At 39.2% G+C, this 23,120-nt stretch overlaps 1 protein-coding gene across 1 annotated transcript in view; it reads right to left on the bottom strand.

Annotated features, from left to right (window-relative positions):
• The window catches only part of NIBAN1 (niban apoptosis regulator 1), a gene marked incomplete at its 3' end in the record, with an annotated part of 150,681 nt that extends 128,559 nt beyond the window's left edge, over positions 1-22,122 (bottom strand). The window contains exon 1 of the mRNA XM_084250048.1: positions 21,968-22,122. Within this exon, the coding sequence (XP_084106174.1) occupies positions 21,968-22,022 (55 nt within the window). The 5' untranslated portion in view covers positions 22,023-22,122. The remainder of the gene's footprint in view (positions 1-21,967) is intronic.
• Between the last annotated feature and the right edge of the window lie 998 nt (positions 22,123-23,120).

Consider the following 23,120-nt stretch of genomic DNA (forward strand, 5'->3'; position numbering starts at 1 on the left):
TTCTCTTCTCTTCCCTCTCTGTGCATACCAATTCTATTAAAGAACTCACACTAAATAAAAAAATCAACTGGGAAAAGTTTTCAAAATGATATTCATAGTTGTATGAGACCAGAAGAGAGCATGGGAACCTGAAAATAAAGTGATAGATATAATCTAGTAGTCATTACTGGGAGTTGGTAGTATTCCAAAGAAATATTTGTGATGAAGGGAGGTAAAGAAATAGTACTGTGTGAAAATCCATGAATCCAGATGGTAAGGAAATAAAGAGCCATTCAAATGAGGATTAAATGAGAGGAAAAGATATCATATTGTTGATAAAATTGATATTCACAAAGTATCTAGCTTAACGGAAGAAATGGATGATGTGTTCCTAATTTTGTTTACAATGCTGGCGTAGAGGCCTGAAACAGTTCGGGTGGAAAACTTCAATTGCACAAATATTTGACTGGAGGACTCTAAACTAAAAGCAAAATGTCTGCAAAATCCCTGCATGGACTGGATAGCAGTTTTATTTCTTTGTAGAGACATAACCAGGGGAATAGTTCCTTGGATTTAAATCTTAACAACAAAGAGATAGCAGCTAGTGAAGTGAAATGACCCTTAGGTAAAAGCAATCATGTCATTTTAGCATATGACAGAAGCCCGTTCCATCATGCTGCACTCACCCAAGGGTTTTCATCCACTATCTTTGTAAAATGTATTTGCTAATAATTCAGGACTCAAGTTCAGTGGTGTATTCTCTAGTACCTCTGATCCATCTGCTAGGTTGTGTGCTTATCGAACGTCTGTTGTGTTTCCTTCCAAATATACTCATACTAATTGTGATTTAAATTTAAATATAACTTAAATTAAATATTATACAACTGACTAAATATTAGTGCAAAAGGAAAAGAATGGTTATTAGTTAAATTAAATGTTTTGGAATATTTTGATAAAAGTTCTACACAAAGTGTTAGATGTAGGAAATTCAAGTATTATTTGCACATAATTCAAACAATGTAGTGATTTTCATAGTTTGGAAAATCAACTGAAAACAGTGTTTTGAAATATCAAAACTATATATATGTATATATCTCAAGATGGATTCTGTGATTCAAAATGGATTTTGTGATCAAATTTCTTTATAAGATCTTGCTCAACTGAAATCAAAACTGAAAATTATAGATGATGCAAAAATGACAATGTGGCACTCTAATCAATTTTTAAATAAAGGCCTTTGCCCTGTGTCAAAAGATTGCTGAATGAATATTTGTTTCATTAGCACACTTTAAGTGAAAATAAGATATTCTAGGTAGGTCTATCTTTTTGTGTTTTGCCACGTTAACTACCTTTTTGATTAATTATCAAACTCCACCCCAATAGTGATAGATAAAAGGTTTCTGTTCTGAAACATCAATTCCAAAGAGCACCTGCACCCCTATGTTTATAGCAGCACTATTTGCAATAGCTAAGCTTTGGAAACAACTCAAATGCCCAAAAATAGATGACTGGATCAAGACGATGTGGTACATATACACCATGGAATATTACTCAGCATTCAAAAAAGATAAACACATGCAATTTGCAGCAACATGGATGGCGCTGGAAGGGATCATGCTCAGCAAAATAAGCCAGAAAGAAAAAGAAAAGTACCTGATGGTCTCACTCATAGCAGGAATCTAGAAAACTTAAATAAGGGACCAGGAAAATGAATAACTATAAGAAAGTGAAAATCAAAATCAACAAAAACTATGAACCAGAGACACTCTATGGGGGATAGGGGGCGGGAGGGGAGGGATTGGGGTCAAAATAAGGGGGTTGCAATTGTATGGGGAATATAAAAATAAAATAAAATAAAAAGGTTTCTGTTCTGGCTTCTTAATAGTCAAGAAAGGGATGTTAAAAATATGATGATAAACCCTGAACTTCAGAAGGCAGATGTCAAAAGACTCAACAGAAACAGAATCATGACTCTGGAGCAAGAGATTCTGAAAGAGGGCTGGGTAGCACCCATCTGTGCACACAGTGTGCAATTCTGTCAGCACAGTCACAGATTGTGATTCCACCAAGGAAGGGATGACCTGGGTCCTTACATAGTTCTATCAAGACCTCTATTTTTTTTTTTTTAGATTTATTTATTTATTTATTTATACAAGCACTGGGTACAGTCAGAAGCTCAGGAGGGTGAGAGAATTCACCACAGCCACAGTGGGGAACAGAACAGGCAGACTGACAAAGTACACTGCTGAGGGGAGCAACAGGCATGGCAGGAGAGGTCTGCGTGCCATGTGGGACCCTTGCCCGTGGCCAGGGATCGAATTGGTGCTGCAGAGGCTGCGGGCAACTTCACAGGCCAGTGCTCAACTGCTGCACCACTGAGGAGCCCCAAGACCTCTGATTTTGAAAGGGTGGAATGAAAAATAAAAACGGGGCTCCCCCAGAACAAATATGAGTGATGGGGTTTCTCCAAAAATAATGAGATTGAGAACAATAACTATAAGAATACCAAAAAGTAGCTTTTAGGTACGTTAGAAACAAAAAGGGATTTGATCCCAGGTTTTGGCTTAAAACAAAAAAACAGAAATACCAGAAAGAGATAAGCCAAATGTTTGGGGACCGTCACCTGATGTTCAGAGACAAAGACATGATGCAATAACACAGGAAAAGAATAACTGACTCACTATTATTTTTGTCCTTGTCTTCTCTTCTAAGAATTATCATTTTTGGACTTAAAATAGTAGACTAAATATGGTAAGAGTAAAAGACCCAAGATCAGTGAAAAGATTTAAAATGAGCAGTATGGCATATGAAAGCATGTATTAGGGAAATGTAAGTCAAAAGACAATGTGATATCACTTCACATGTGCCAGAATGCTATTATCAAAAAGATAAGAAACAAGTGTTGCAGGATGTAGAGAAAGGAACACTTGTGCTCTGTTGATGGGAATGTAGACTGTACAACCACTATGGAAAACAGCATACAGTTTCCTCCAAAAATTAAGAATAGCACTACCGTGTAATCCAGCTATTCCATTTCTGGGTATTTACCCAAAGAATGTGAAAACACTAATTAAAAAAGATGTATGTACCAATATTTTCACTGTAGCATTATTTTCAATAGCCAATGTACGGAAACAACCAAATTGCCCATTGATGGATGAATGGATAAAGAAGATTCCATTGGCATATACACAATGGAATATTACTCAACAATTTTTAAAAAAGATGAAATCTTGTCATGTGCAACAAACACCATGGATGGACCTAAAAAGTATAGTGCTAAATGAAATGAGTCAGAGAAAGACAAACAACGTAAATACTGTATGACTTCACTCCATGTGGAAGATAAAGCAACAAAACAAATTAACAACAAAAAATACAAACTCTAAGATTATAAGAACAAAACGATGGTTACCAGACAGAGGGAATGGGGTGGATAAATCAGGTAAATTGGTCATTCATATAATGGTAGATGGAGACTGAAGTTTTGATAAGGATCATAATATGCATATACAGATGTTGACTTACAATGCTGTGCATCTGAAACCGATATGTTGTAAACCAATGTTACATCAATAAAAATTAAAATAAATTTCAAAATATAGATAAACTGAGCAGCAGGATGTTGTAAAACAACCACGCTCCAATGTACTAAGAAAATTCACAAATAAGATGCACAAGCTATTGTCTACAAGTAGAGTTGAATAGACAAATGAAGATCCTATTCTCAAAAGAAAGAATGAATGCAGATTGTGTAACCTGTAAGCCTTTGAGCCTAATTTCAATAACAAAAAATATAGAATCAATATTAATGGGATGCTTTAAATTTTCAAAATAAAAAAAATCATAAAAAGTATCTGTTCAAACTAAAAGTCACTATCAATGTATTGGTGAATTAATAGAGACCTTTCTTTTAAAAAGCAGTATCAAAACCAGAATGACTGCTGTTGCAGGTGGGTGGGCATTTATTCTCCACTCTTCTTCTGGTACCACAGAAGAAGAGATTTTTCTAAAGAAGAATTTAGAGTTCAAGACAAAGAAATTCATTGTTTCTCCTATCTTGCTTTCTGCTGGAGCAAATGACATGAGGGCAAAGCCTCTGTTATCTTTGTAAAAGCATGACAGCTTTTGGAATTGAATGAGTCTAACAAGTTGAAATACACAAAAAGGCACTAGTGATGGAGAACCAACTATGATTGTAGGGTGCTAGAGTAACTTATATGAGGAGCTTATAATAGGCAAATCCACAGACAAAAATAAATTAGAGGTTAACATCTAATGGCTACAGAGTTCACACTGGGGATGATGAAAAGTTCTGGGTATCAATAATGGTGATGAGTATACAATAACATGAATGTATTTAATGCCACTGAATTGCGTACTTAACAATGTTAACCCATTTAACAATGGTTAAAATGATACATAGGTTATGTATATTTTCCACAATAAAGGGAAACAGGTATCTAGCTTTGATCAAACAAATGTGGGTTTGAATCCCAGGTTTTTATAGGTTGAATTCCCTTCTAAACACACAGGAGCGTGGGTGCTGATCAAGGGCCCCTAACCAGGGACTTGGCCATGGCAAGGCAAGAAAGGGTGGCAGAGCGCCTGGCCCAGGAGCTAAGTGTAAGCCAAGAGACAGGGATGGATCTAGAAAGTATTCAATCCTGGCACAGTTCAGTAACAAAATAACTGTCCAAATATGGATTGATTGGCTTTAGGAGATAATCAAGAATTTCCTGTTACTTGACTTATTGAAAACTGTTCATAGGATTAGTAAGAGCATTTGACCATAAGATGATCTTTAATTTCCCTTCCAAAGGAAAAGCAAGTAGTGTTTACCCCTTTACTATAATCTCCTTAGACTGTAAGTCATATACAGTAATGCCCCCAAATAGTGGTGAAGTGGAAAGGAACAAGAATATAAAACGCCTCTCAGATTATTGGGTTATTCAACCTACTCTTAGATAAGCACAATCAGGTATTCAACAATATGTAATAACAAGAAGAAAAGATCCCTAGGAACAAGAATTTTCACATACAATAATTATAAAATGCACTTGAAGAATTTTTTTCAACAGAGGCCTAATTATTGATATATCTAGTATTTAGGGCTAATTCAGGTGCAGTTCTGTTTGAAAGAGGTCTAGAGTCTATTAATTCCTATTCAATTAATATTTATTCATAAAACAAGTATTGAGGGTGGGGATTATGGAATACAAAGGGGGTAGGAAAATGAATAAGATAAAATATCTGCTCCCAAGAGTTCAGGGTAGTTACTGAATTCCAGAGATTCAGGAATTGAGTGTGGCTGATATATTGCTCACTTATTATGCCTTTCTTTTAATGCTATTGTTTCTAAAATTGCTTATATTCTTTGACATCTATGAAATATATCTAAGGAAATAATCAAGAGGTACATAAATATTTATGCATTAGGATGCTCACTAAAATATTATTTATAATAATGAAAGTTTGAAAATGAGCTACATGTCCAACAAGAAGAGAATGGTAAAATAAATTATACAATGTATGGAAACTAGAGTTAGTTCTCCACCATCAATAAAACTTATGCTTTAGATGAATACTTACTGATTTAGGGAATTGTTTTTGATATAATGTGGTGTAGCAATACACAGATTCATTTTCAAAATATATGACCCAAATTTTGTTTTTAATGTGTGTATGTATATATATATATATATATAGATATATGAAACATTGACAGAAAAAGGAGTAAAATAGAGATAAAAAAGAAATAGCGTTATTTAACAATAATTGAAGGATTGTGGATAATGTATTCATTTTCCTTATATTTTCTTCTTGATTTTGCAGTAATATATAGTTAGAATTAACTTTCATTTAATGTTTTAATTAAAAATTATAGTGTTCACTATTTCTCCCTAATTTTTGTCTTAAAAATCTTCTGGGTTTACAGAACTCCTGACATGTGGCAAGAGATTTGCCTTGGTTTTTTCTCTGAACTTTGATTGTTGTTCAAAGAAACTGATCTATAATCAAATCAAGAATAGCTATCATTTATTGAATCTTGATTTTCATCCAGCACAATACATGCATGATATAAAATTCACAATAAAATGTCAAGTAGTTGGTATTGCCCCATTTTACATAAGAAGAAACTGAGGTTCGCGAGCTACATAATTTGTGTAAAGACCTGGCTGCTTTTACACACTTTCCATTGTACTCCACAGTCCCCCAAATCTCCCTTCTGCTTGCCTGATCAACAGTAGGTTTAAGTGAAGATACAAGATAGTATCTTCCCTCTCAAAACAGAGTCATTCATTATTAACTTGTGACAGTGCTTTCTTTCAGATTAATTATCAAAAACTGAGGTAGTGTTACAGGGTAGGTAGAGGGGCAGCCCAGACCCCGCACACCTGCCTACTCTAAATAGGTTCTGCCATCTGCCGCATCAGCACAAAATATATGAGACTTTAATGTGAAGGAACTTTAATACAATTAGGAAACAATACAGAAAAGGCAAAGAATATAGTTTCTAAATCAACTGCCCAAAGTTACCCATCCCCTCATTGGTAAAAGTCCATTCAAATGGGATTGGCCCAGAACAAGGCCCCAAAGCCTGCCACAGGTCTAAAGCATCTTCCAGTGGGGACCCACAGAAAAGGATCAGAAACAACCAGACAAGTCTGGAGGGAAAAGAGCAAAATCAAAAGCAAGACAAAACCGCCATGGTCACCTCCCCACAGGTCTCTCACCCACATCTGTGTCAACCAGTCCACGACCAAAAGACAAGTGTAGTTTCTTCACGTGTCTCTCGGCTACATGTGCCTCCTCCAGGTCTCCTTCTGGCTCTCCAAACTGTTTCCTTTTTCCCTCAGTCTCCTCTGCAGCTTCTTCTCTCTCTGCTCAGCTCCACCCTCTTTTTGGGTGAGGCAGAAAACCTAAAACCTTCCCCTTTCCTGTGGACCACCCTGTTACAGTAATGCTAAAGGGTATGAACAGTACATATTCAAGTGCAAAATTACAAGCCAGAATTTAAACGTCAGTTCTTGATCTGGAAATGGTGGATGATAATATCTACAGAAAATGACGTAGAACTGAATCTGGATCCCTGCACTGCCACAACCACAACCCAGATGTAGATAAGGTTCTGGCACCACCAGGCTGACAGCAGCCACCGCCATTACCACCCAAGCATCACTCCTGTGTGGAGGAGAAGAATCAATGGAGTGTTTATTTTATATAGTTCAATCAAAATAATGATTTATCTGCTTTATCACCAAAATCTTTTTTTTTATTCAAAAAAGGGATACAAAGGTAAGGATCCCATACTCCTTAAGCCCAAGTTCTGTCTACTAGGGCAGAAGATGCTTCTTCACTGGGGCTTTGGATGCTTACTAGATAGTTTAAGGGAAAATTAAAGTTACTCCAGGGCCTCCCTGGTGGCGCAGAGGTTGAGCGCTGGGTTGCGAAGCTGCCCGCAGCCTCTGCAGCACCAGTTCGATCCCCGGCTGCTCCCCGGCCACTGGAGGAGGGTCCCACATGGCACACAGACCTCTCCTGTCGCCCACTGCTCTCCTCAGCAGTGTACTTCGGTCCTTCTGCCTGCTCTGCTCCCCCTCTGGCTTTGGTGAATTCTCTCACCCTCCCATGCTTCTGACTGTACCCAGTGCTTGTATAAATAAATAAAAATAAATAAATAAATAAATCTAAAAAAAAAAAAAGAAAAGAAAATTAAAGTTACCCCAGATTTAAAAAGACAGAAATAGAAAAAAAAAATTTCAAACAAAAATAATGATCTCATGATTGACCACATATGAGCTTGATGCGGAACAAAAACCTGAGCCTGTTGGTGAAAGGTGCACAATTTTTTTCCAGGCCATCCAGAATGTTTAGCCTAGTTGAGATGAAGTTAGCAAAAAGGCAGCTGAAGAATGAGAAAGAGCTCATGTAATTTATTCCCCGCTGTTAATTTACTCCACAATCTTAAGCAGGCAGGCCCTGGACACACTGCCTTCTCACTCCATCATTCTCCTGATATGGAACAGGGGTCATTAAGCTAGGTACGAAGAAGAATTGCTAGAGATGATTATGCATGCCTTCAGCCGCCTGTGAAATGTGTCCAAGAACAATATATTCGATGAGCTGTCAGGGAGATGCTTATGCAAATGAGAACAATCATGATCTTATTTCTGCTTGTTCAACTAAAGGCTATCATGATATATAGATGGATAAACTTCACTGGGCCAGCAGCATCACAAAGAAGCTGCTTTAAGATGCTAGAAATGAAAATTCATGGCCCAATGCCTAATTTAGCTATAAAAGAGGACATAATGGACATAGTTCAGCATCCAAGCTTATTGCCTTTGGAAACAATAATTTCATCAGATGACAGTTCTTTCTGCACTCCTGAATTATAGTATTTGGCACTGAAAAATATTTGTAGTCCTCAGAAGTAAAATATGTTGTAAATATATGTCATCAGCAGCTTTCTGCTCTTAAATAATAAATGATACTTCTGATGAATTCAATAAGCTTCAAGGTGTCTGTGAGAATTAAGACAAAAAGAGGTTAAGACAATGGATAAAAAGCAAATTCATTCAGGAACAGGAACTCAAATCAGTTATTGTGATGTCCATCTACCTCCTCCCACTGGCTCTTTAGACTTTGTGTGTAAGGTCCAGATTTTGGCCTCAGGAAGATCTCCATCCACTATTAGACACGTAACCATAATTACAGATTTGATGTCCCTGGCTCTCAGTCTCATCATCTGCAAAATGAGTAGGATAATAATACCTATTTACTGAGGATTTGAAAGTATAGCATTCTTCACATGGTGCCTGGCAGGTAACTCCCCTAACAAATAGCAATTATTATTACAGTTGTATTGTTGCTCATCCATGTGCATTTCAAACTCAGTGCGTCCAAAAATGAACTCTTCATTTTCACCTTTAGGTGTGTTCCCCAGTATTCCCTGTTTCAATAAGTAGCAGATCCAATCTCCATTTCTCAGTCTTCTTTGGTAATACTTTTCCCCCTACTACCCCACAGACCTCATGAGTAAATTCTGGCAGTCCTACCTTCAAAATGTACTCTCAAACCAATCACTCCTCACTCTCTCCAAGCCACCCCTCGCCTGGATTATGGCTCTCTCACTTCCTAATTAACCTCTGGTATCCTCCCTTGTTTCTCTTAGAGTTTCTTTAGTCAGGGAAATTAGACGATGGCACTCCTCTGCTCAGACTCTCCATGGTTTCTCTTCTCATGCAGAATAATAGCCCAAGACTTTGCAAAGTCCTACAAGTCTCCCCTCGTACACTAGCATATTGCTCATCCTCTCTAACTACATTGGCCTTCTGCTATTCCTAAGACAAACTCCTTTCCAAACTCAGAACCTTTAAACTTTCCTCTGCCTGGGATACACCTGCCCACTACTCCTATGTCCCACACCAGCACTTCATTCAAATATCAGAGAGGGCTTCCTGCCCCCTCGTTGAGTTAGTGGCTCCTATCACTCTCTTGCCTCTTCCTGTTCTTATGTTTTTTCATATTATTACCACATGCCATCTTATTGTTTATTTCACTTTCCCCCCACCACCTCCATGACAAAATCCTCAAGAGCAGTTTCATGTGCCTTGTTCATCTCAATTTGCCATGCAGGGCACATTCTAATTGATGAAGAGAATGTAAGTTAGTCAATGAATGCTTCATTGGAAGGAATAGATGTGTCCCAGGATATTTTTATAATTTCAAAGTAAGATTCTTTGGAGAGACTTAAGCACTATTTTAAAAAAGAAGAAGAAGCGGGACCTCCCTGGTGGTGCAAGGGGTTAAGAAGCAGTGCTATGAAGCTATCCACAGCCACTGCTTCATGAGTTCGATCCCCGGCAGGGAGGTGACCCACATGGCACAGCAGACCTCTCCTGTCTCGCCCACTGCTCCCCTTAGCAGTGTATTTGTAAGTCTGCCTGTTCTGTTTCCCACTCTGCCCACTCTGTCTCTGGTGGCTCCCCTCACGCCCCGCATCTCTGGCCTGTACCCCAGCTCTTGCATGCATAAATAAATAAATCTTTTAAAAAAAAAAAAAGCTGCATAGTAGCATTTGTGCTGAATGTTTTACGAGGATTTATCTGCCCTGTAAGTTCATTTTATTTTCTTCACTCTTCTGAAAAGGGGACAGATACAGATTATAAAGATCAGATTTAAAGCTCTTTTGAAAGCTTTGTGTCTATTTGAAGTTTTCTATATACCATCCAAGTTTGGGAAGTACACTCTATGATATTCTCGCAATGGCAAACACTTAACAATGCCTTTCCCCCTACATTAAGCAGTGAGTGACTGTAAATGGTTATTAGGTCTATACACTGAGCTCTGGGAATGTTTGTTTCAGCAGCCAGCCCATACTGACTAATGCACAACTGAAACCTGGTTTGAGGTCACTGCCAGGTGGTTACCACTATGACCATTCCAAGCACTTAAGGGAAGTGCATCAAGCTGTGACGTGCTGTTACATTGGGTCTGAAAAAAGAAAAAAAGAAGAAATTCACTAGGTTGATTGTATGCCAATATGGTGTCACTGAACAGTGAGTTAGGAAGGGATGCCAGCTTCAGCTCTTGTTAGCCAGTGTGTGCAAGATCCTAGCACAGCACTATAACAGCCTCCCCTATTAACTAATGACACGATTTTTTTTTTTAAAAAAAAGAAAGAAGAGAAGAATAAAAGATAGAAGCATGCAAAATGCAGTCACCCGGTCTGGGTAAAACCAAAACAGAGTCAAGAAGCTGCCAATCCTTGGGTACACCCAAGCATGCCAGACACACCCATCTCCAGGAAGGAATCAAAACAAAGACAGAACTTCACAGACCACCCAGGATTGAAACGTGACCAAACACTGCTCAACTGACATTTCACCTGATTTGCATGTTATTGCACCAATTGGAACTGGACTGGCTTCTAGCCAAATCTGCAGAATGGGCCATCAATCAGACTTTAATGGACTTCTAACCCTGGCTTGCATAGCTGACCACAGTGGGAACTCATAACCTTTTCTGTGTGAATGTAAGCCCTATCCTATCCAGGCAACTCAGAAACTATTCAAGGGCTTCTTGAATCTGTCTCCTGGGCTGCCATCCTAATAAAATCCCAAACAAATGCTTATACTTTGCTTCAACTATGCCTCATTCATTCTGGGACAACACTAGAAAGGTGTCTTGCTATTTCCCTGCACTAGTTTGAGGACAGAGGTATGTGTAAAATCTTGAAAATAGTTGTTCAAAGGCTTTTATTTAAACCATTGTGGCTGACTCTTTCATGATGAATAAATAAAGCAGGATACCTTAGATGCAGTAATTTGTAAATACTGCAAGCTGTCGAAAAGAATTTAATTAGTACTAATTACAATACTAGAGTGTCCCAACAAATTATAATGCCATCGCTTCTATAGAGGCATTGTGTTTAAACACTGAAACATTAATTAGAGTACAGAACAAATGTGTGAGGTAGGTATTATTTGGCAGTGTCTGAAAGCCAATTATTTAGTCTGGGAAGGCCTGATGCCATTACTGACAATAAAAACAAATTGATTAGCATAATAGTAGGTTGGGGAAATCTGAGAATTATATTACTTTCATTTCCGACCTCCTTTTATCTCTCTGGGCAATACTGCTGTCCCCATTTTACATGTGAGAAATTGAAGGCGGCCGGTTGACAGATTCAAAATCTATAGAGAATCCATCTTCAGGTTCTGCATGTACTCAGGAGATGATCATGCCATTTTTTCAAATCTGAAAGCTCCATTTATGAGTCTTTGTGTCTTCCTAAATATAAATATTTTCTTTTATAATGAAGCTGCCTAAAGGCATCACTTTACTTAAAAATAAAGTGCCTGCTTCCATTGATTTCTAAGTTCCATATCATGTTTTGCTAGCATTTAGATGAATTTTAATTTCTAGATTAAGCTATTTATAATCTATCAACTCATCTGCTGAAAATGTTCACTTCAAAAGTAGTCATATCATTTAGAATTAAGACATGGAATCAAAAGCCTTATAAATGTCTTAGTTTACACCGAAGGATAAATTATTGGTTTAGCTCATTTAAGTAGCTGACATGGTTACAACGCTGCTCAAATTCTATCAAGTTGACACTCCATTCCTCTTAAGAAAAGGCTATTCCAGGGCAATACCTGGAATTTCTGGAAGAATATTTGCAATCCTGTTATCTTCTGTTTGAGACATTTACTTGCCTGGTACATAATAGGCACTCAGTAAATGTTAGTGCTTATCATTGTGATTGTTATTATTCCTCAGATCTGAACCTATTATTTTTGGTTAAGAACTGACATCCTAGCTGATATGCACAGGTCTTAGTCATGCTCTAAAATTCTTATTTACTTTTTTTTTTAAGATAACCATGATTCTTTTTTTTTTTTAAGATTTATGTATTTATTATACAAGCACTGGGTACAGTCAGAAGCGCGGGAGGGTGAGAGAATTCACCAGAGCCAGAGTTGGAACAGAACAGGCAGAGTGACGAAATACACTGCTGAGGGGAGCAGCAAGCACAGCAGGAGAAGTCTGCGCACCATGTGGGACCCTTGCTGGTGGCCCGGGGATCGAACCGACGCTGCAGAGGCTGCGGGCAGCTTCGCAGCCCATTGCTCAACCACTGCTCCACCAGGGGAGGCCCAAATTCTTATTTACTTTAAGCGTAAACAGTACATTTCAATTAATGGGGCTAATTTAATCCTTCTCTACAATGAAACCATTTTAAATATTTATACTCCAGATATTACACATTTGCAGTGGTTGCTAATAAAATTTATCTTTATTCTAATTCCAAGCCTGTGTCTGTCTCATTTAAGCAATTACTTGGACATATTGCTCTAACTCAATCAGCATGACTTACATAGGAAATCATTTTTTAAACAAACACCTTTAACCCAAATTAAGAAAACCTCTGAATTCTTTTGAGCTAATCAGAGAAATTGTCTCTTGCCCTGGATGAGCCCAAGTAAGGGCAGAGACAACTGTCCTTTTTGAAAGAACATTCACAATTTCCTTTCCTTTCTAAGTTGATGCCACCAAGGCTCCAGGCCAGCCCCCTGGCAGCAGCTCCAAGTACAGGTGGACTCTGCTCCTCTGTGAGATCAATTTAACTTTAGTACAAGTAATACAGCCTCATTTCCCCTACTTATTCCACTAGACTTCAGAAACACAAAAGTCGTGCTCTCTTTCCTAAAGACTAAAGGCAAGATTTATGTTTCCTATCTTCCATTCCTCTCCTGATCTTGTGTGTGTTCCTTTGCTTTAACATATGGAACATATTTATAAAAACTCTTCACATCCTTGTCTGCTAATTTCATCATGTCTGAATTCCTAAATCTGTTTCCTTTGATGGATTCTTTTCTCCAAGTTAAAGATATTTTTCTGCTTCTTCATTCACCTAGTGATTTTTTTATTGGGGGCTGGGTCTTTTGCATTTTTTTGTTGAGTGTACGTTTGGTTGTATTCCTATAAAGAATGTTGGACTTTGTTCAGGCATGCAGTTAAATTACTTATGATCAATTTGATTCTTTTGAGGTTTGCTTCTACGTTTTTATTAGAGCAGGACCAAAGCAATCTTGAAGTCTAGGGCTAATTTCTGCTCAGTACACTATGAACTCCTTGTAAGGCCCTACACATCACAAGGTTTTCCTACCTTTAATAATGAGAAACTGCGCTTCTACAGCTCTAAATAAGCTTCAGGAATTATTTGGTTCTATAAATTCAAAGACACGTGATCTTCTATTCTAGAAAATGGCCTTGAGTATTTCTTTGATAATTCTCTCCCATTTATTTTCTTCTCTATTTTGGGACTTCAGTAAGTCAGATTTAGAAATATTTGAATTAACTCTAATTTTTTAAAACATTGTCACTTCTATTTTTCTATTTCTATTTGATGGAAAAATATGCAAGTCTGGGGGCCCCAGCATTCCCCTCAGTTGCACGGGGTATTACAGCTCTGGTGTTGCAGTTATAGCATTAGCGTTGCAGCTCCAGTATCACAGGAAACATCTGGGGCTTCAGGTCTGCAGTTTGGGGGAGACAGGCTAAAGATGCATTCAGCTGTAAGCCCAAGGAGTACAGATGCTTTAACAGAAAATTTGCAAGTAAGAGACAGAGATGTATGGGAAATCTATAGATCAAAGTAATTTAAAAAGGATATTTTAACTGGGGTAGAGTAAGCTATAATGTTTCAAAATGCATTGCTAGGTGATAAAATTATAGAAAGTATAAGGACGTTATTACCATAAAATCTAGGTTTAGTTGGTGTGGTTAGTCTGTCACAGTGGTCTTGCCTAATGGACCACATCTCATGGTATTCAGAAAGTTTTGTGGTCCTGAATCTGGGCTATCCTTGAAACTCCCCTTAACCATTAGAATGTGGTGGAGTCATACTGTGCTAATCCAAGCCTAAGACATAAGAGGTTTCTAGAAGTTTTTGCATTCTCGCAAACCTTGACTTGACCACCGTGAAATATAAGAAGTTCAACCCAGGGCAGATAACAGAATTGGGAGCAAATAAAAAAGATGTTTTAAGAGCCACTATCCTCTGGGGTACTTTGTTAGGTGGCAGTAGGTAATTGAAGACCCTGGTTCTTTGGAGAAAGTCAAAGGAGTCTAGGACTGGTATGGAGCACAAGGAGGCCAGGATAGCTAGTGAAGTTCTTTCTATTTCCTGACCTCGATGATGGCTCTACATAAGGATATTTGCCTTATAATGAGTTACTAACCCATGCATTTGTTTTGTGTGGTTTTCTGAATTTAAGTATTATTTTAAAATAAAAATGCTTTAAAGAAAAAGGAAAAATACCCATATGGTTTGGCATAGAGACATGTACGCTTTTTCCAAAATTCCTTCAGATACAGACTTCATTAAAATCACTTCAGTGCTCCTAATAAAAACGATCAATTTATTCTAATCCTATAGACATCAATATCCAAACCACAGCAAGCACAGAAAAATATATTTCCTTGGATCCTAGACTTTGTAATTCGCAAAATTGAATTAAATGTTTTCATATCTCTAAATCTTTCCTCCTCTAAGTGAGAAAAAAGATTTAGTAACCCCAAAAAGGAGGCACTTTTATAAGCTGGCTTACATTTTCTTATTGGCAGCAAATTACTAGTCTCTTTTCAAAATGCATTTTCCAGTTTAAAGGAGAAAATCTGTATGGCATTTGGGTTTTGTTTGGGGAATGTTTGCGTGTGTGTGTTTTAGTTTGGAACTATTTATTATTTCATCTCTCCTGTCCTATAAGTTTTACTAATGTGCTTTGAACAGACTATAGCAGATGATTTGTCCTCTTTTATTCTTTTGTCTTTCTTTCCATTATTTTTTTATCTTCACTTTTAATTTCATTTCCCATTTCACAATGCAAATTGTTAGATGTTCCTTTCTTAGAATGGTGTTACCTAGCTTTACTAATAAAAACAATTAAAAATTCTGATTAGGAGATTAAAATTCACTGCCATAATTCACACTGCATATTTTATAAAACATTCACAGTACATTTATTTTAATTGAATTAGAAACGATTGCTATGAATTGAGTTCCTGCTGTTGCACTTTCTACCTAGAACACAGTTAAGTCCTTACCAAATAATACAATAGAGTTAAACCACAATCAGCTCAGCAACCCACTGCAAAAAATAAATAAAATGTTTTTAAATATTAAAAAATCACTACTGTCATCTTAGGAATTATTATTAATAAAGCCCCTGTGATGATGTGGTCCTCTTAAGTCAATATCCACAAAAAAGGGAAGTGTTTCATCAAGACTAAATACTAAATCAATGTCTGACTGCATAAGTTTCATCAAGGCATGAATTAGGACCTGACAGGAAAGGTCACAGTTTCTTCCACAAGTACAAGAGAAAATGTTAATTTGTCTCGATCTAGTGTCTTTATTTTTTATGAAGCTAAGGAACACTCCATTCAAGTCTTTTATGGCTTTGTAAAATTAGACTAGGGGCTTCTTAAAGAGCTTCATAGTACCAAAGTCTCAGTTTTCATTCGCAAAGACCAAAGGCAATAGAAAGTAATTACTGCCACCAAAAGTATCCAATACACAATTTTGAATTTTCCTGATTCAAAGCCTCTACTAGTTTCACTAGTGATTTGGCATTCATGAAGAAAATTTTTTCATCAAAACATAATGTGATCAAAAAATAAAAAAACATAATGTGATTAATATGTTTGTGTACTATTTACACTCAGTTCTCTCCATCTGTCTCCCATCCCTGCTATGTCTACCTGGGGCACTGCAATCTCTCAATTAGGAGCATCCACTCATTTCTATAAATTAGGAATTAAGACAAATACGAATGATATCACTTTTACTCACTTCCTACTTTCCTTGGATTAATTTTTCTTAAAGGGGACCCAATGAGGCACTTAGTATACTGGTTAGGAAGTCTTCAGTCACAAATAACAGAAAACAGTTATATTAGTTCAGATAAGGTTTGTCTGTGATAACAGTAATACCACAGAGAAAACTTGCTTAGGTAAGATAGAAGCTTATTTCTCTATCATTAAGGTCCAGAGATAAGTGATGTAATACGGCTATAAATTGTCTAATAGGGAGGTTCTACTACATGAAGTCCCTGGCTTCCTTTTGTTCACCTAACTCCATTCTGCATAAACTCTTTCTTAAAAGGCCATCACAGGGCCTCCCCAGTGGCACAGGTGGTTGAGCACCGTGCTGTGAAGCTGTCTGCAGCCTCTGCAGCACAGGTTCAATCCTGGCTATCTGGGGAGATAACTACATGGCATGGCAGACCTCTCCTGTCTCGCCCACTGCTCCCCTCAGCAGTGTAATTTGGTCAGTCTGCCTGTTCAGCTCCCCACTCTGTCTCTGGTGAATCTTCTCACCCTCCCACACCTCTGGCCTGTACCCCGGTTCTTGCATGCATAAATAAAATAAATAAATCTTAAAAAAAAAAAAGGCCATCACAAAGTCCAAGATGGTCTAGCCAGCAGTACAGAACAGGGCAAAGAAGGGCACCATCTTTCCCTTAAGGTCACTTTCTGGAAATAGCATACAACACTTCTACCTTGGCCCATTAGCCAAAACTCAGTCACATGACCCCATCTAATTGCAAAGAAGACTGAGAAACTTTTTTATTCTGGGAGCTCCTGAGGCCAGGTAATATTTGAGGACACTATTATTTTTAAAAGCAGAAGAGAAGGATAATTAGTCTCTATACCCCAACTCAAAGAGAATTTAGTATCTCATTTAACAAGTGACTAGGGATAGGATGTTCAGGTGATCAGCAATGTGTATGGGGACTCCAATTAATCCAGCAAGGAATCATAATACACCAGTAGATCTTCTAAGATGGTCAGAGCTTCTCTTGTCTGAGACAACCACAACCTCAAAGGTTCCAAGTGTTAGCTCTATCTTTAAGCTAGCTTCCCTCCTGCTCATCAAGATAAAAACAGTAGTTCCAAGTGTGGCATTAGGATACAAAAAATCCAAAAGAAGAAGGGCAAGAAGTGTGAAACTCTTCCCTCTGCCTCCTGTTAAAAAAGGAAGAAATCTTCTTAAAGCTGCCAGCAAACTTCCCTTTGAGCTTCACTGACCAGACTGCACCATAATCCCATATGTCCTGTAACTACCGGCAAGGAGAACACATCACCATGAAAGGTAGGGACCAATTGGCACCCACCCCAGAAAGGCTGTAGGGGGTTGCCCCTTTGGAACAAAGGGCAATGTGGAAGAGGTTGAATCCCAAACAAAACTGGGGCTGTCATGAAAAAGGACTCAAAGATGACATTGCCATAGCTGTCCAGATAAATCAGACCAGTTCTAAAGCCATCTCCCACCAACAACTTATCACCAAAGTCTAGTACTTCCCATCTAAACCAAGTGGACCGCAGACAGGTGCCACCCTCCCTATCTCCCACTCCCAATCTGTGCAGGCTTTACTCCACACAGCTATCAGCATAGATTTTGTGACTTAAAAGTCACCTGTGTTTTCACCCTATGGCATAAATATGAGGAAATTCCCTTGAGCAAAATACATATTATTTTTACACTGAACTGATGTCTTATTCTACAAGCATCTGCTCACAGATAAGCATTTCAGAGAAGGCCACTAAACTCTTTACATGGGTGTGACCACCCATGCAACAGTCTAGAAAAAGAATGGTTTTTCTAACTGTAATTTGTGGCTACTAGGCCTAAAGTTGCCACCAGTCCCAACCCCACCCCCAACCCTTGTGCACTCCACAGTTCTTACTTGCAATACTGAATTTCCAATTCTTTTATTTTTTTAATATTTATTAATTTATGCATATAAGACCTGGGGTGTAGACCAGAGGTGCAGGGGTGGGGAGGGTGAGAGGATTCACCAGAGACAAAGTGGGGAGCAGAACTGATGGATCCACTGACCCACTGAAATACACTGCTGAGAGGAGCAATGGGCAAGACAGGAGAGGTCTGCTGTGCCATGTGGGTCAGCTCCCTGGCCGGGGATCGAACTTGTGTTGCAGTAGCTGTGGCCCACTTCATAGTGCTGACACTTAACCCCTTGTGCCACCAGGGAGGCCCCTGAATTTGTGATTCTTTCCTGACCCTCCACAGGACCCCTGTGGGAGATTTTTAAGGTTTTTTTTCTTTTGATTCACTGATAATTCAATTACAACTTAAAAGATGAAGTGAATGTATTGCTGAACCATGAAAACAGTGTTTCCTGCAAATATAGCTCATTTTTAGGCATATCAAAAGTTGAAAAAGAAAAAGAAAACATGGAATACAAAAATGAAAGTGTCCTAAATTGACCATAATGCCATTATTATAAGAATTTTTTATTATTTTTTAATATTTTATTTTACATAATTCTTACATAATTTTTCATTTTTGCACAATGTATGCATTTTCATTTTGGTTATAGTCCCCATACAATTGCAACCCCCTTATTTTGACCCAAATCCTTCCTCTTCCTGGCTCCCTCCCTTAGTGTGTCTCTGGTGTATTTGTTGTTTTTGTTTGTTTGTTTGTTTTTGTTTTTTTTTTGTGGGACCCTCGCAGGTGTCCGGGGATCGAACTGGCGCTGCAGAGGCTACGGGCAGCCTAGCAACCCAGCGCTCAACCGCTGCGCCACCAGGGGGGGCCCTAGTGTGTCTCTGGTCTATAGTTGCTTGTTGATTTTGATTTTTTTTATAAGAATTTTCTTCCTCTTTAAAGGAAGCCCTTGCAGGTCAGAGCCAAGATCATCAATGAAGTTAACAGTTGCCACTGCCTGTGTGATTACAAGTTGGTCTTGATTGCATTTATTAATGGAAACATCTCATAAAGGGAACTTACTAAGAGACTTGTAGAAACAATTCTCAAAATGAATTCTATTGTAAGAAACATGAGTGGCAGTAGTTTTCAAAACTATCTTTAGAAATGAAGTGACTCCTTCCACTGATATCCCTTTTCTTGAGACATTTACAAAAGCCTAAGAAATAATATACTTTCAGAACATCCACATGACACAAAGATTTGAGGCACACAAGCCAAACAACAAGCTGTTAATGATTTGTCTAGAAGCAAATGCTGATTCAGTCATCAGCATACTAGAAGTATTATTGCTTATAACACACACAAGATTAAGTTAGCAAAATTCACTCCAAATATGGTGATTAGTGATTCTCTATATGTCAGCAAACTTTATCAAGTTCTTTCTTATGAAAAAGAAAAAAGTCTAGGCTATAGCAAATTTCTAATCTACAATATTTCACTGGCAGCTATTTTATGTGAAATAAGCCATAAAATTGTATTTAAACTGGACCATTATTTTTTCAGTTCTTATGCTTACAATTAAATCCAAGCTAGAGAAGAGTTTGGGCTAAAGATTTGGCAGGGTAGTGAAGATCGGTTTATGGCTTTATTCAGGGAGCTGAGGCTTCCAACCCATCCAGGCACTCACAGACCCTGCACTGCATTCGCTCATGCACTAACAATTCACAGCACCATGCATTTTTCCAATGTTCTTTTCTCTCTTTGGCAGGAGTAGTATTCCCACAACATCTTGTTTTCTCTGGAGGTATTCTAACTTTAACTCTTGTCTGCCCTCCACCATGACATAATTTGAAAGTATCCTCCCTGACATAGAATAAGGAGAGAAAAATAACAAGACAAGAGGATGCAACAACTTCCACGCATCTGCTACCATTGCACAGTGAAAAAGATCACACATTTTCTTACCACAGGAGCACAAAACTTGCATCAGGAGCAAGAGCTGTTACCACCATAAAGTCTCCAACAAGTTAATCCCTCACCTGTTGGATTTTCAACAATTACTGGAGATATCTGCTTTCACTTTAGGCGTTTCTAAGATTTTCAGTGACATAAAGCCTTACAATATTAAGATCATAGGGCCTCCATGGTGGAGCAGCCAGTTGAGTGCAGCACTGTGAGGATGCCCTCAGTGGTGTGAAGATGCCCTCAGCAGACCTCTCCTGACTCACCTGCTGCTCCCCTCAGCGGTGCTTTCAGTCCATCTGCCTGTTCTGCTCCCCACTCTGTCTCTGGCAAATCCACTCACCCTCCTGCGACTCTAGCCTGTACCCCAGCTCTTATATAAATAAATAAATCTTTTTAAAAAATTAGCATCATAAACTTAAGTTTGCTAATTACTAAAATGTCCTACTACATGGTTCTTTCATTCCCCTACACACTGGTGACCACAAGCACACAGCCAAATTCATAAGACAAAAGCAGCCTAAGTATAACTTCTACTAATGTAAATGTCATCCATCTTTTCCCCATTTTTAATAAACAAAAGCAAAAGGAGACACAGTGCGGCTTGTTAAAGATCTTCTACCTCCCAAAGCAAGACAACAGGAACCTGGAAAATCAATTACATTGCTCTCTAGGTCCCTGACTTGATTCCTTTTAAAATGACTTTAAATCTTGTGGTGACTGAAAAGAAATATGGTAGGACACCACATAAATGCTTTCCTCCTAGGAAAAGGTTGAGAGGGCCAGAAACAGGTATCAGGAAGAACTTAACCGTTTCTTCACAAAATTAAGATAAAACCCAACTCTAATGCCTAACTTAGAAGGTATTTCTGAAACCACAAAGACACTAAGTTGACAAGATAACCAACTGCTAGGTAGTGACTGTGGGTAAGCTGGGGGCTGAGAGAGGTAAGGGAGGAAGACCAGCTACACACAGAAGGCAAAGTGTCATGATTTCCTGCAGTTTCAGTTCAGTTTGCTTTGTTTTCTCCTGCCCCATTCTTCACTGAGTCACTACATCTCTGAAAGTCTCCCCAAAATGGATTTCTCCCCCATGTATAATTATAGCAACTGTTACAAAATATGCCAGTGTTCCTCTTTTGCTTCCCCCCCCCTTTCCGGGGAGGAAAGAAAGCCACACAACCTGGGAACAATGACATTGTCCTTTATGCATCTGATGAAACCATCCGACTGCAACAGCACGAAGTTCAGATGAAGCTGGGGGCGACACCACTTTGTATAAACCAAGCCAGCACTACCAGAAGGGAAATTTTGCTTTAGGGGCCGGGAATCCCCAGGGAAATCTCCAGAAGAGCGGGATATCCCCCGGCAAACTCCTTAGAAGGGCACTAAGGACAGGAGGGCAAGGTGTTTCAGAACAGGGGGCAGAACAGATGTCTGGGCCGGTGCAGTGCAGGAAACGGAGCCGCCCCCCATTCGCGGCCTGCACCTGCTTCTCCCGGAGCCCTAGCGTCGCCTTCCAAAGCATCCCCGGTCCGGCGTCTCCAAAGCAGTCCTGGTAGCCAGCCCACCTGCACCAGCTGCGCTCCAGCCCCGACCGTGACTGAAGGCGGCGCGGTGCGCCCTGGAGAGCCTGGCCCCTGCAGCAGAGAGCTGGGCTGAGAGACCCGGGAAGCGGGGAGGCCACCGTTTGTGCGCCCCTCGGGCTACAAGGTCGGGCGGCCAACCTGGCCCAGGGTCCGCGCGCTCAGCAGCGCCGGCGGGCGGGCGTACCTCGGATGTAGGCGCACTTGCCCTCGTCCAGCTGGCTGGAGGCCGAGCCGCCCATGGCGCGGGAAGGCGTATGCTGGGCCCGGCGGCACACAACGGGGCTGACAGTTCTGTGGGCGCCCGCCGCTTGCTCCTGAAGTTGTGACCGAGATCGCTATAAAAGTGCAAACTTCCTCCGAGAGGCGCCGCCTTCTGGGGCGCCTCCTCCGGCCGGCGCCCTCAGAGAACCTTGATCCAGTCCTCAGTTGGGCCGCCTCAGGCCGTCTCCCTAAGCTAATGCTAGTATGCAAGGACTTCCAATCCTTCTCTTCCCCCACTTCTTTTTTTGTTTTTTTAATATTGACATCTTTACAGACACATCGCCCAAAGCAGTGATAGTGAAGGCAAAGATCAACAGCTGGGACTACATCAAATTAAAGAGCTTCTGCACAGCAAAAGAGACAATAACAAAAACAAAGAGAAACCCCACTGACTGGGAGAACATTTTTGCACACAACACTAATGATAAAGGACTGATCACAAAAATCTACAAAGAGCTGATGAGACTCAACAACAACAAAGAAAATAATCCAGTCAAAAAATGGGCAGAAGAGCTAAAAAGAAACTTCTCTGAAGAGGAAATGCAAATGGCCAACAGGCATATGAAAAAATGTTCAACATCACTTGTAATCAGGGAAATGCAAATCAAAACTACCATGAGATACCATCTTACACCAGTGAGAATGGCACATATTAAAAAAACTAGCAACAACAAATGTTGGCGAGGGTGTGGAGAAAAAGGAACTCTTGCACTGTTGGTGGGAGTGCAAACTGGTCCAACCACTATGGAGAGCTGTGTGGAGATTTCTGGACCTACTAAACATAGAGCTTCCATATGATCCAGCAATTCCACTCCTAGGTATTTACCCAAAGGACACAGAAACATTAATTTCAAAGGACAACTGCACCCCTATGTTTATAGCAGCACTATTTACAATAGCTAAGCTTTGGAAACAACCCAAATGCCCAAAAACAGATGACTGGATCAAGAAGATGTGGTACATATATACCATGGAATATCACTCAGCATTCAAAAAAGATAAACACATGCAGTTTGCAGCAACATGGATGGAGCTGGAAGGGATCATGCTCAGCGAAATAAGTCAGAAAGAAAAAG

The sequence above is a fragment of the Talpa europaea genome (assembly GCF_964194135.1).
Source record: "Talpa europaea genome assembly, chromosome: 12".
Lineage (NCBI taxonomy): Eukaryota > Metazoa > Chordata > Mammalia > Eulipotyphla > Talpidae > Talpa > Talpa europaea.